Below are 14,464 nucleotides of genomic sequence, written 5' to 3' on the forward strand. Positions count from 1 at the left end.
AAAAGTCATGCAGGTTTGGAATGACCTAAGGGTGAGTAAATGACAGAATGTTTCATTTTTGGATAAAGTTGTTTGATAAATCTGCATTTCCACTGAAATACCCCCACTGAATGCATGCAAGAGCTCTAATAATGAAATATTATTCCCACATAGTTTCACTTTCTCAAACATACCATCAAATCCATCCTCAGACATGTCAGCCCAGGATTCAAGAAAAACTTCTAGTCTTTGATAAAAGAATCAACTGATGAAGAAAAATGAACAGTTGAATTACTATAAAATATAGAGCTTTAATTTATTAGTTAGCAACAGCAAGTGGGGAAAGACAATCATTTACACAATTATTACAGTAACATCACCTGTGCATTTAGTCTCAAATTGATGACAAAATAAAAACACAAACATTTCTAAAGACACATCTTAAAAATACCAAGAAATTGTACAACCATATTCTCTCAAAGTAAGACACTGCTTCATACTGGTTTTTGGGGCCATGTGGTGCTTTGCAGGAATAGAGAGAATACCATTAACTGTTGAGGAAACAGTCATCATTTTAAGGTGTATAGTTGTCCTCTGTTTTGCCTGTGTAAGCCATGCAGAGGAAGACCATCAGCCTTCTATCCAACACTGACCTGACCATAAAAACATATGAACAGAAAGAACTGCAACGTAGCTATGTTTAATTTCGTTATTACGATACCACTACATAAATCATGCACACAACGAAAAACCAGCTTCCCAAGACTTCGAGTAGTTTAAACCTGTGTGAACACATTCTGAAAATGAATGTAGCTTTTGTCATATATCAGGATGTGTCTTTTATAATATTGCAGCATTCACCAGTCTATCTAAATGAATTTTTAGGCTATGAGTCACAATCTCACAAAACAGTACCAGATCATATTTCACCTCTATGTATGTGTGTGTGTAGCTTAAAAAAAAGGTCCTTTTCTTAACTACCAATAACAATTTTCGATCATAATAGAAAAAAAAAATCTCATTCAAATATTTAAATTATTTAAATAATATTTAAATAATATTAGTATTTGTTCATCTAGACTTGTTGTAATTTGAAATTATCGTAATACCATAAATAAAATAAAATATTGGGGGAAATATGATTATATGAAAACAATTATTTAAACGAATAACTTAATGGGAAAAACGTATGGATTAAATTTAAATTAATTGAAATGTATAAATAAAAAAAATATTTAAAAAATTACATTTAAAAGGTGAAATATGACCAGGACATGCTTTCACATTTGTGCATTTATGGCATCATCGTGCTGCAAGTTGTTTTGTGCTTTTAGTCTTTTCAAAAGTGGCATAAAAAACAATAAAAGCTTACTAAGAGCCCTCATAACTAGAGTCCAGTCACAAAAAAAAAACAAAAAAACTGTGCCATGAAACTGGATGACCTTAAACATTTGCGCACCAGAAACAGATGTGTGTGCATATAGAGTGACATTAGGAAGACAATATGAGCTGGTGTATGAGCTGGTGTATCATTGTAACCAATGAGGGACCAGAATGCACTTAGGGGTGGGGCTAGTGGTGAGGAGCATTATGATGTCAGCGTGTCCTGCCCGCCTTTTCCAAATGTCTTTCTGTGTGAAGAGTCCGAGGGGGAAGAATTGCTCCCAGTCGCTCTTTCCTTAACCATTTCAGTTCAACATAGTTCATAGTCTATGAGTTTATGTCTATTTATAAATGAATCGTCAATGCCCGAATGATGGAAAATGAAGATTTCTCTTGCTCTGTTTGTAGTTGTGACAATAAAAATAATATTACAATAATATTTGCCCGTTAGGTACTTATACACAAAGAGCATTCATTTTTCTATTTAAGTACAAAGAAATCCACAGAATGGTACTATATACAACCTAAAATAAATACTGTGTATGATATCATCTTTATCTGCTAAGAGATGGAATTCCGTTTGTTGCTTGTGAAGTTCGTTTCATTTGATGGAAGGTTTTTTTTTTTTTCAGGTTTTACTCTTTTAGAAGTCTTTCCTATAGGACCGGGGGGTGGAAACCCCCTCATGTCTCCTCTTCATCCCCGTGATGTCTGCGATTCCGTGGTTTCTTCTGTTCCTTCAGCTCTTTGAGATCTTGGGCCTTGATGACCCCCGTCAGCGGGTCTCCGTACTGCCAATAGTCCTGGCAGTACTGGTTTATGAGGCCCATCTCAGGCTGACTGAGGATGGTCAGAAGGTCTTTGTACTGTCCAGAGCTGGGGGTCCAGGTGCTGGATTGGAGCGAAGAAGCCGCCGGACGGCCTGTTTCCACCAGGATGTTGTTGACGGCCTGGTTGGTCAAGACCACCAGCTGAAGTTTGACCAAGGTGTGCTTGAAGTTCTTCTCGGTGGCTGTGCAGATGTAGATGCCAGAGTCTGAGGACTGGAGGGAAGGCAGTAGTAAACCTTGATCCGTCTTCAACACGCGCCCATCAGTACGGACCTGAAGAAACACACAAAACAGCCATGATTAATAAAACAGCAAACTTTGGATGTGTCATTGAAGCTGCTTATTTATTTAGTACTTTTGCACTGATAAAAAAATTCAAGTTGGCCGACATCAATTATCAATAGTTAATTTTATGATTATGAATTTATATATATATATATATATATATATATATATATATATGTGTGTGTGTGTGTGTGTGTGTGTGTGTGTATATATTACAATCACATAAAAATTATGTGTAAATATACTATACTTAAGTGGCATTTTTTTGGATTATAATTATTATAAATATTGTTTTTTAATTAGAAATGTTCTTTTATAATTATTCATTTACAATTTAAGTTTTTACTACATACTATATTTAAATATTAACAAAATTATATATGTAAAATCACATGTAAAATTATATTTAATTTAAACAAAGTAGACGTGATACAATATAATATTTTAAATTATTTATACACCCACACACACACACACACACACACACTATACATTACATAAAATAATATAATTACATATATAATTTTGTATATTTTTTTTTTAAGTAAAAAAAGTTTTATAACTATATAAATATAACTACATAAGAGAATATATATATATATATATATATATATATATATATATATATATATATAAATCAGTAATTATACTATATACTGTATGTGATCCTGGACCCTGGATTTAAGTTGCTGGGGTATATTTTTAGCTATAGCCAAAACAAACATTGTATGTGTCCAAATTATCGATTTTTCTTTTATGCCAAAATTCATTAGGGTATTAAGTATAGATCATGTTCCATGAAGATATTTTGTAAATTTCCTACCGTAAATATATCAACACTTAATTTTTGATTAGTAATATGCAATTGCTAAGAATTCATTTGGACAACTTCAAAGACAATTTTCTCAGTATTTAGATTTTTTTTTGCACCCTCAGATTTCACATTCTCAAATAGTTGAAATTTGGCATGTGTGTGTGTGTGTGTGAAAGGTAATTATACTATTTAAAAAAATATTTTTTAATTTATATTTTTACATTTTCTTTTCTTTTTTTTACAAAATATTGCACAAAACAATGTACTTTAAAAAATCCTTCATGATACAGGCATTCAGCATCTGTCTAAAAAGGATGATGTTGAATTAAAAAAAAAGCTAATATTGGCTCATCCCATTATGGTCACATCATGCATCTATACTATTTATTTATGCATGTATAATGTACATGTGCGTCCACACCTCTCTCCTTTTATCGCTGTTGTCTCGGTGGAGATGCCATTTAATGACAGCGTGTGGTGATCTGGCCTGGCACTCCAAAAACGTGCTACTGCCCTCCACCCCATACTGCACCGTCTCCAGAGTGTTCTTATTAGCTGGACAACAAGAAAAACACGTCACTTCTCACTGATATTAACACAGCTCTTGAGCGAGTATGAGAGCTGGCCATGAACCGTTAGAGCAGAGCCAGTAGAATGAAAGCTGTGTCAGTCAAACTACAGGAATGTAAATAAACTGAACACTACAAAAATCAGACCAGAGCAGAGTGAGGTTTTCTGCAAACAGCTCATTATGGTTGTACAAAAAAAGCATGACTGTATTTTACACATATACTTAATTTCTATAAACAAATTTCACAAATGAAATAAAAAGCAAATAAAACTGAATTCATGAACTGATTATGTTGATAATTGTGTCATGATATGAAAACAAGTACTATCTGTGAATGATTTATCAGTTAATTAATTGTGCATACAACGGACATATTTACTTTAGAAGTGAAAAACTAACTAATCAAAACAAGACTAAACCTACTTATTGATATTATAAATAATAAATATTTGTATTGCGTGCACAGCGTTTTAAGCCCAATTCATGCGTCCCGCAAATTGAGACTGTGTCACGCATAATCAATGCTTGCTAAAAAAAGTTGGTCACTCTATATCCTCGAGCCCCAGGCAGCCAAACGAACATTACTTGACAGTTCAGCACGCTACTGTACTGTCAACACCCCCCCCCCCCAAACCTCCCCCCCCAGTTGAACTGCTGACTAGGTTGTTGTCAACTTTTTGGTTGTTGTCATGACAGTGCACGCACGTGCATACCAGACACACTGGGAAGGAACTTTTAGATGCACGCTTTCCAATTCGAAAAATGGAGAAAGATTTTTTTTATGCGCCTGCCTTTACTAGCATGCGAGTTCACCATCCTACCTCCCCGTGAACCTCTGGAGTTGTGAGTTTAGACTTTTTTTTTTTACTGTTCCTGTGGTCTAGCAACTACAATTCATTTTAATCCTATAATTTTATATTATAATTTATTTAAAGTGAATAAATTGTAATGAAAAATAAAATAAAATTAAATAGCTAAAGTAAATCATAAGTGGAAGTGCATCTGTCAATTCTGTCATGAGCCAACATCAGCAGTTACACGTATAGGGGAATAGGGCATTATTAATATACCATGTAAGGTGGTATGTGCTAGAAATGGGTAAACCACTATCAGTGAGTCTGCCCATGGTGTGGGGGCACCGTACAAGGTGTCCCACATTGTCCCTCAGAAACATACCCCTTGCCTCCCCTTGGGCTTATTAGCAGGTGGTCACCCTATAGTAAAGTTTGACTAGTAGCTTACTGTTGGAATTGTATCCTCGGCACTGCCGTATGGGATTCCCATATTTCACATCCTGTCGCCGACTGCGTCTAAAAGGAAGCCAATACGACAAAATAAGAAATAAATTTCCACCTATATCTGACAAAGCATGAAAATACTTTCAACAAACACCATTTTTAGTTTTTTTTTCAGCCCAAACTATGTTGTACTGTATACTAGAGTAAATCTCGCTGTGCACTCAGCCACACTAAAGATATGATGGTCGGCACATTATATTACTGTATGTGTAAAGTTCAGAAGAGGAAGAAATTTCAATCTGATCTGGATTTCATAAAAAATTGCTTCCCATTTCACAATAAGAAAACTCACTAAATAGGATCCATACAGAAACCTGTTTGTGTCAAACACTTTGGGATAAATGAAAATGAATGCATTTAGCAGAAGCTTTTAAATTAAAACTGTGATCCGCCCTGAAATTGCCCAATATGACTAATGCAGGAAAGCAATCTTCAGTTGCAACATCTAATGAATAACATTTCCAGAAATTAGGAGGCTGTGACTGTAAATGAGGATTGAATCCTCATGAACGCACATGACTGGAATGTGATCTTTGATATGTAGGAGTTTTGAAAAAAAATGTATTGAGGTTTTGGATCTTATTAATATGCATTTCATTATTTTATATCAGTGTAAATAAAAATAACCAAATAAAGAAATAGGCCAGATTATTAAGAAATTATGGAAAACAGAGATGGGGAACTGGATTCAGATCTGCATTTCTCTCGGTATAGAAAATACAGAATAACCACTAGGCTATTGCTCTGACATCACATTTTAAAACCAAATGTGATCACACTGTACATAGCTGAAAGTGGTATGTATGAAGATGCTGACTAACACAGCGATGGCACACTCCTGTGTAAATGTCACTGGGTTCTGAAGTGCCTTGACATATTTACCTCTTCTGTGAGGCTGAGTACCGAGAACAGGACTTGCCGTCCCATGCACAATAAGGGTCCCGGGCCAAACAGCAGTCTGCGCAGGCCTCGCCATAGACATCACACCTGTGCAGGGCCAGATGAGTCACACCAACCGCGGACGCTACATATAGTTGTTGCTGAAGCAAAACAAAAACATATTGTTATGCAAATTGTTTCTCGCTTTAGAATTATAATTTGATCCTAATACTTCAAGGTCCATTTTCTACCTTCAAACTGTTTGGAAAGAAAAAACCCTACTATCCCAGCCCTAATGTGATGAATTGAAGATGCAGGTTTTGAACTGCAAATTTAAGCCTGTTCTGATAATAGACCTTTTTCTTTCCTCCAGCGTTTATAAACTTGGCATTTCTGTTTTTAGGATCAGCTGTTTTAAATCAGCTTTTCTGGGAGAACTAGGGTTTAAATTACAGCCCAGAAATGATGTCATGCCACATCTGCCAACAATCCCAATTATGATGAAAGAATAAAACGCATTGAATGATAAGTTAACATTTTATCTTCATACATCTGTAAAATTGTTATGCCCTTATGAAAGAGGCTTATGGATTACAGAGACAGAAAGCAGCTGCACGTCTATCTTAAGTGGGGTTATAGTTATCCTCTTCATGGGTAATGTATTCCTCCAGTATTTTATATAAAACATCAATGTTTGTGAACAGGTTTAATTTACAGTAAATTCTTACCCGTTTTGAAGAAAGCTTCATAGTTGTGATGGGAGTAGGGACCTGAAAGTGAAAGATTCAAATATATTATTTGCATGACACCTAAATAAAAAGCTTTTGTTTGCAATGATTTCTAAAGGATCATGTGACACTGAAGACTGGAGTAATGATGCTGAAAATTCAGCTTTGTGTCACAGGAATACATTTCATTTATATATATATATATATATATAAAATGTATAAAGAAAAGTTATTTTAAATTGTAATAATATTAAAAAAAATATTCATGTTTTTATTGTGTTTTGGATAAAATAAATGCAGCCTTGGTGAGCATAAAATATTTAAAAAATAAATAAAATAAATCTAAGTGTTATAATAAAGTCAAGTAAATTAAACAGAAATTCAATGCATTGAACCAGCATAACTGAGACAATGGTCAAATGTGACCCTGGAGCACAAAACCAGTCTTAAGATGCTGGGGTATATTTGTAGCAATAGCCAAAAATACACTGTATTGGTCAAAATGATTGATTATTCTTTTATGCAAAAATCATTAAGATATTAAGTAAAGATCATGTTCCATTGAGATATTTTGTAAATTTCCAACTGCAAATATATTAAAACTAAGAACTAAGAACTTCATTTGGACAACTTTAAAGGCGATTTTCTCAATATTTCTATTTTTTTCACACCCTCAGATTCCAGACATTAAAATAGTTGTATCTCAGCCAAATATTGTCCTATCCTAACTTCAATGGAAAGCTTATTTATTCAGATTTCAGATTATGTATAAATCTCAATTTCGAAAAATTGACCCTTATGACTGGTTTTGTGGTCCAGGGTCACAAATATACAATTTCGTGGCCAGTACTCAAAAATATTTGCCCATATAAAATTCTCACATTTGACCAATCAGAATCAAGTTTTCAAAAGAGCATGTAATATTAAGAAGTTAGTGTGCAACAGGAGACCCCAGGTGCAGATCTCACCTTAAAGACCTCCACTTCCTCTAGCAGTAGTTCCTCTGTCTGCAGATCATCTCTGGGCAGGACAATCACCTTCTGTACTGTACCTCTGTCTGTAGGCCAATAGAAAGACAGTCAGATTATTCACTGAGCCAACCACAAGCAATTAAACTGGCTCTTTCCATGTCCACAAAACATTCAAAGCATCATGACATTCTTTGCACCTTATGTCTTGATATAATCATGAGTATGTACTGAGACACTTGAGTTACTCTTTCTTTCCTTCCCATCTACAATGTAGACCCTTCACATTTCCCATACACCATCACTTCCTCTGAAAATCCCTCTTTTGTCTTTTGTTTTTAAGGTAAACACATCTTTCAGCTCGGCTGTACTTTGTCAGGCTCTGTCTCTATTGAAAAACGGACGTATTTGAGTGGCTGTGTCTGACCAAAATGCTAGTTTTTTTTAAGCGTGCCCGTTGCATTCCTCTGTGCACATCACCAGAGATTTATTGCAACCGGAGCAATACATCTAACCTGAGCTTTGAATGCAAGCGAGCAACTGCCGCTGAAAGCCAGGGACGTTCCTGTGAGTACTTGTAGGTGCAATGGGCCACGCAGAGTTGATTGAACCCATTAGCCTCTAAGCCTCATAAACAGACATAAAGGCATAACCCACAGCATGACAAGACCAAAAGAGTGATGTCACTCTGACTCTTTAAAGTTAAAAGAGAGTTTGAAAAGGAGACGCGAGTTAGGCAGATCAACTGTTCTAGGTTGATGGATTCTTATTACGTGACCCTGCGGCCTTAAGGTGCGGCATGTACAGTTTTTCTATCAAGAACAGAAAGATGGAAACACAAAACCCTTTTTTGGAGTTTAACATCCATCTAAGTATAGTCAGATGCTTTCACCTCCTCTAATAAATGTACAGTACACTGAGAAAGAATGAAACTGACTACTTTTTCCCTTAATCCTCCAGCAGTTTCAGTGTCTTGATAATAGTTTAGCAAGTTTTTTTTTTATAACTTGCAAAGAAAAAAAATTGATTCCTTTTTTTGAGATTTGGTATATTATAAAACTTAAAACCTTTACATCCTGTCTGCATTAATCATGAAAATGCCATTAGTTAGCAACAACACTAGATTTCATGGAGAAATGTAATGTTGTTAAACATTTTTAAAATGACAACAGTTAGAGCATTAACTCTATTAAGTCTAAAATTAAAACTAATAATAAATAAATATCATTTACTTATATGACTATAAAAAGGGTTTGAATTCAAGTGAAAACTCAACTCAACTGAAAATACTAATTTAAAATAATATAAATAAAAACTTGAGATAAAAACTAAATGAAAAATAAACTACAATAACCTTTTTCTATACAAAATATCTCATTTGAAGTTGTTTATATGTAATTGTGCATTTCATATATTGCACGTAACAAACAAAAAAAATCGGAATGTGTACAAATCAGGCTAGTTTCCAAACTCACCTGTACCCAGGAAGAGCACTTCGTAGTTGCCATCGGCAGCAGTCACCTGGTCCACAGTGATGGTGGTGAACTCATAGTCTACGTTGGTCCTGACCACCAGGGGGCGCTTGTGCACCGGATACACTGTATTGTACATGGTAGGATGGTTCCGCATGAAGTTGATGACCTCGTCGGGGTAATCTTTCGTGGACTTCATGTTGGGGGTGAAAGTCCCACCAGGACACTAGCAAAAATGGGTGAAGGGGACCAACCTTAGCCAATGAGATCTCTGCATTATCCAAATACAGTAGGAGGAATAAAGGCTCTTCCAAATGGTTAGATCTAAAAGCTAAACCCTGCTTCTAATTTGTGCTTTCAGCTTGGTTTTAACTTTCAACAGCAGGTCTAGATTAATACTTCTATACCAGTGTGCCAATAATTAATCTAATTTTTGGTATTTGGTACATAAGAGTGTTAAACTCACTGTTCCTGGACGAGGGTAGGGGATTTTTCCAGTGTAGGCCACCCATTGATAATTAGGACCTTCTTTGTGAGCAAAAGGTCCATTGAACACCATCCGAATGTCTGCCATTGAGTAGACACAGACCGCTGAGCCTTTGAATACAGAGCTGGGGGAAAATAAGACAGTGTTTGTTATAAAGTTCATATATAGAACTATTAATTTATAAAGTGTTTAAAAGTGTGCATGTGAAAAACAGATGCAAAGGCAGTGGACAACTGCCCATGTTAAACAACCCCTTCCTGTATTTACTACAGTTTCCAGATGGAGGAAGATATAGACATATCTAAACTCACCCAGACACAGAGAAGACCCCATAGATGATGGGATTTTTAGTGTCCTGTGTAGGTTGTATGTACACATCCCCTAAAAGACACAAACATAGAAAAGCATTGCAATGAAAAGGCTGGAGAACACTTTGCTAATATTTGCAGTGCATAAATCAAGTGCATTTACTGAATATTGGGGCAAACTTCCTGTGACTCAGAGTTTCTCAACGCATTTGACTCATCATCGCTATTAATGAGAATTTTTATTTTTGTTTCCGGCACTTCATCTCTTCCATCTAATATTTATATATTTATTTATTTTGGACATCTAATACTTCTATTTTATTTTACATCAGTTTTCAATTAATGGTAAACTGGACAGTAAATAATGTGAAGGAGACAATGTACAAAGAAAAGACATGTAATCACGATTACAAAACTTGCTGAGTTGACTTTCATAAACACTTATGTGTGCATATGTGTGTTTGTGTGTGCAAGGGAATGAGTGTGTGTTTAAAGACCGCTAAAGTGCTCCTCAGGGAGAACTCACAGGAAAATAAAGATGAGCATAACAAAACATATGGTTCCTATTGCCTCACACACATACATCCTGCCAACCGTTATACATTATCTCAGTGTAGCTGTATGTAAAGCGCAGGTAATACATCATGTGCATATGGATCAAAGACATGGTTTATAAGACGATCAAAAATTCATTCAGAACTCATTCACAGTACTAGAAACTCATGATCTTATGAATGAAAAATTCACTGTGGTATATTGATTCCAGACACAGTGAGACGCTCATGTTGGATATACAGGTTCAAATTCAGCCTGTAACATGTCCCATCCACCTGAGTTTTCTTATGATATCAACTAATATCACTTTGAAGACTCTCTCTCTATCTCTCTCTCTCCGTCAATCCATTTGGCAACCCCAAACTTCCTCTACTTTCGTCCTTCACAGCAGGACAAATGCAGTTAATGGGATGTATCTAAAGATCATCAACAGGGATAAACACATACTTTTAAAATGACAAATCTTTACAGATTTTTTTAACAAACATTTGGCCATCTGTGATGAATTTGCCAAATCCTTAAAGTCTGCCAACTGTTCAAACTCCCATAATCTCCTAAATGCAAAGCCAGAGTCTCATGAGCACTGCAGCTGTATAGAATCTATGTATAAATCCACACTATCCCTCTGAACAGAAAATTGAAAACATGAAACAGCATTTATTAACTTATGTGGCCTATTTCAAAGTGCAACAATATGCAGTAGAAAACAATATAGGATGGTTTTTGGTTTGTAATGGATCAAGAATTGATTGGATTGCTAATCCCATGCTATGATAGCAATAGTTAAATAGTGCTATTCTGTGTGTATATATATATATATATATATATATATATATATATATATATATATATATATATATATGATAAGAAATGAGCAGTAAAGCATCATATTAGAATGATTTCTGAATGATGTGACACTGAAGACTGGCGTACTGATGATGAAAATTCAGCTATGCATCACAGAAATAAATTGCACTTTAAATATATTTTCAAAGAGAAGCAGTTATTTTAAATTATTTTTTAAGAATATTTAAATATATTTTAAGACTTCGTACTGACCCCAAACTTTGAAATCATGGTGTATATACAGTATTAGAAATCTTCTGATTTCCACAGAATGTAAATGTGTAATTATGATTACTCTGACTACTACTATGACAAGCTGTACTTTAGCACTTTATCTGTATTAATCCATCTCATTAGAAGACTGTCACAACTCAGAACAAACTACAGCTTTATTGCCTTATTAAAAATGACTGGACATCCCTCTTTCAACACACAACACAAATCATCACTTCTCCACGAGCCTGTATAAACATCCTCCCCACTAATAAACCTGTTTATAAGAGTTGAGCGACTGTGTTCGGGAGCGCAAATCTGCTCTCTTAATATGAGCAACAGCAATACATTCCTGCACGATCATAACCCGCCGTTTCCTTACATCACTGAGGCCAAATAGTCTGGAAATGACTATAAGTGCAAGAAAGACAACCTTAGTGGACCCGACATTCCTGTCAGTCCACCTGATCCGTCCACAGGGCATGGCCTTCTCTCTGGACGTTATCCGAACTCCCTTCAAGTCTCCACGCAGCTCATGGCACATCTCCCACACCTTCAGCCTTCTCAAAAGAGGCTTTTGTTTGGAAAAAAAGAGGGTGGATTTATGTAACACCGCTCCAAATAAGCCATTACCTATCTATGCACATGGACAAGGGGGGATTCTGGTGCCATATTATGGCAGGGAGGGTGAGGTATGTCACCTGGCCTGGTGTAAATGCAGACCTGGAGGCCCATGTTAGGGGATCCAGGATGTTGTGGGTGGATGGAGGGTTTGCATGTGGTTTTGTAGTAGGGTGTGGGCGACATTGGACAGGGCCACTGAAACCTGACTAACCAAGGGAAGATCTTTCTCATTCACACACAGCTAAAGTGATCACTGACTGGCCTCCAGCCAACGCAAACCACTTTAAGAGCCGAAATGGGGCCTTTCAACTGATGACATTATCTGTTGGAGATGAACAGAGTGAGACTTACTGAGCTCGTCGAAATGCGTTTCAATCCCATCAGCTCCTGGGACCGAGCAGATGAGACGGGCTTTCAGGAAGGTGCTCCACTTGTTGACCAAGCAGCAGTGACCACCATCATCGTTCTGTAAACACACACACATCGAGAGCCACTGGTTTGAAATTGAAATCAAAGAGAGCTGAAATAGCTGTACTTAATTCATTCAAGCCCCTCCGCAGCGGGAGAGAGAGGAACAAACAGCCAGGAAAAGTTAGCTGTGAGAAGACAGGATTGCAAATAGTGTCTCGTCTGGTTCACAAAACGCACCCATCTGGTCTGATGGCTGTCCACATATTTGGAAGAGATGGTTAAGGAATTCCTGATTTATCATCTGACTTTAATCACAACCTTTTCGTTTGGCAGTATGAAGGGAAAGTTCACCCAAAAATAAAAAAATCTGTAATTACTTTTTAATCGTTTTGTTGTTCCAAAACAGGTTCACTTACAGTACTTTCTTAAGTGGAACACAAATATGATTTCCCCATACAATTGTAATACAGTAAATAAGGACTGGAGCTTTTAAGTTTCAAAAAGGACATACAAACACCATAACAGCATCAAAGCAGTCTGTAAACTAGATGTTAACTGCTATGACCTGGATCGTTGAGTCAAGGAATTTAAGACTTTCTTAAGATACATTCTAAAATGTTTGTAAAATGTTTCTATTACTTATTATTAGTAATTATTACGTATTTTCTAATAAGTTCTTAAATATTTTCTTTTTCTTAGAATTCTTAGAAGACTTTTTTCTTAAAAAGAATGTGACAGACTTTCAGACTGTATGGTGTACATGCAGATTGCAAGCAGATTATATAATAAGTAATAAGTATAATAAGTATTCAGAACGTTTTTGTTGCAACAGGCTTGATGGGAATCAATAAATTCATTAGACATCATATTTTTGGGAATTTAAGACAAGTTAGAGGTTATCCTAACTTTCAGAAGTTATTTACAATGATTCTTAAGAACAACTCTGCGCGCAACAGAGACCACGCACTCTTAGAAACACACCCCTAAACACAAAACAGAAAGCTGATAAACACAAAACTCAAAAACATGTACTGTCATATACCTCCATGTGGTTCCACATTTGAAACAGCTCAATAAACACATGCATGTTACAAAAAATACACAACCCCTAAAAAATGCATTGAATCGGAAGTAAAAAACATTACATAATATAAATGTCTATAATGTTAAGAAAAATGTGTATTTCAAATAATTCCTGTTTTTGAACTTTCTATTAAATCAAAAGACACCATAAAATTCCCAAAATATTAAGCAGCATAACAGCTTTCAGTATCTATAATGGTTGCTGTTCGCATGTATAAAATACTTTTAAGTTTTTAATAATTTTAATATATAATCAAATAGAAAAAGATTGTTTTTTTAAATTTTAATAATAGTTTTTACAGTTTTTCTGGTCAAACAAATGCAGCCTTAAGAGACTTTTGTTTATCATATTGACCCCAAACTTCTGAATGCTGGTATAAATTCTTGATTTCCTGCCATTGACTGTGGTTCTTGTAGCAAGCCAATTATGATTACCTTAACTCTAACAAAGATTCTGAAAGAGAAAATTACTATTATTAGGCTTCAAAAGACTCGAAAGCACATTTACAGTCATATGGACTACCTATGATGGTCCATGTTTTGGTCCATTTTCAAACTTGACATTGAGAAACATATTTAGAACTATGTACTAGCAATTATCCAAACTCTTTTTTGCACATTTAGCTTACATTTTCAAAAAATCGAAAAGTTATTTGGTCCATTTATGTGGGTTTGTAAGGAACTTTTCAGAATTCATCCCTGCCAAGTTTAGCTAAACATGAACACACCC

At 35.5% G+C, this 14,464-nt stretch overlaps 1 protein-coding gene across 1 annotated transcript in view; it reads right to left on the bottom strand.

Annotated features, from left to right (window-relative positions):
- Positions 1-270: 270 nt before the first annotated feature.
- The window catches only part of LOC113055350 (semaphorin-3F-like), a 55,836-nt gene continuing 41,642 nt past the window's right edge, over positions 271-14,464 (bottom strand). Inside the window, exons 10-19 of the mRNA XM_026221595.1 lie at positions 12,592-12,706; positions 10,006-10,075; positions 9,674-9,818; positions 9,211-9,433; positions 7,736-7,824; positions 6,768-6,809; positions 6,043-6,200; positions 5,105-5,172; positions 3,713-3,846; positions 271-2,465 (exon numbers count right to left, since the gene is read on the bottom strand). Of these exons, the coding sequence (XP_026077380.1) occupies positions 2,046-2,465; positions 3,713-3,846; positions 5,105-5,172; positions 6,043-6,200; positions 6,768-6,809; positions 7,736-7,824; positions 9,211-9,433; positions 9,674-9,818; positions 10,006-10,075; positions 12,592-12,706 (1,464 nt within the window). The 3' untranslated portion in view covers positions 271-2,045. The remainder of the gene's footprint in view (positions 2,466-3,712; positions 3,847-5,104; positions 5,173-6,042; positions 6,201-6,767; positions 6,810-7,735; positions 7,825-9,210; positions 9,434-9,673; positions 9,819-10,005; positions 10,076-12,591; positions 12,707-14,464) is intronic.

Source organism: Carassius auratus, chromosome 36 (genome assembly GCF_003368295.1).
Source record: "Carassius auratus strain Wakin chromosome 36, ASM336829v1, whole genome shotgun sequence".
NCBI classification, from domain to species: Eukaryota; Metazoa; Chordata; class Actinopteri; order Cypriniformes; family Cyprinidae; genus Carassius; species Carassius auratus.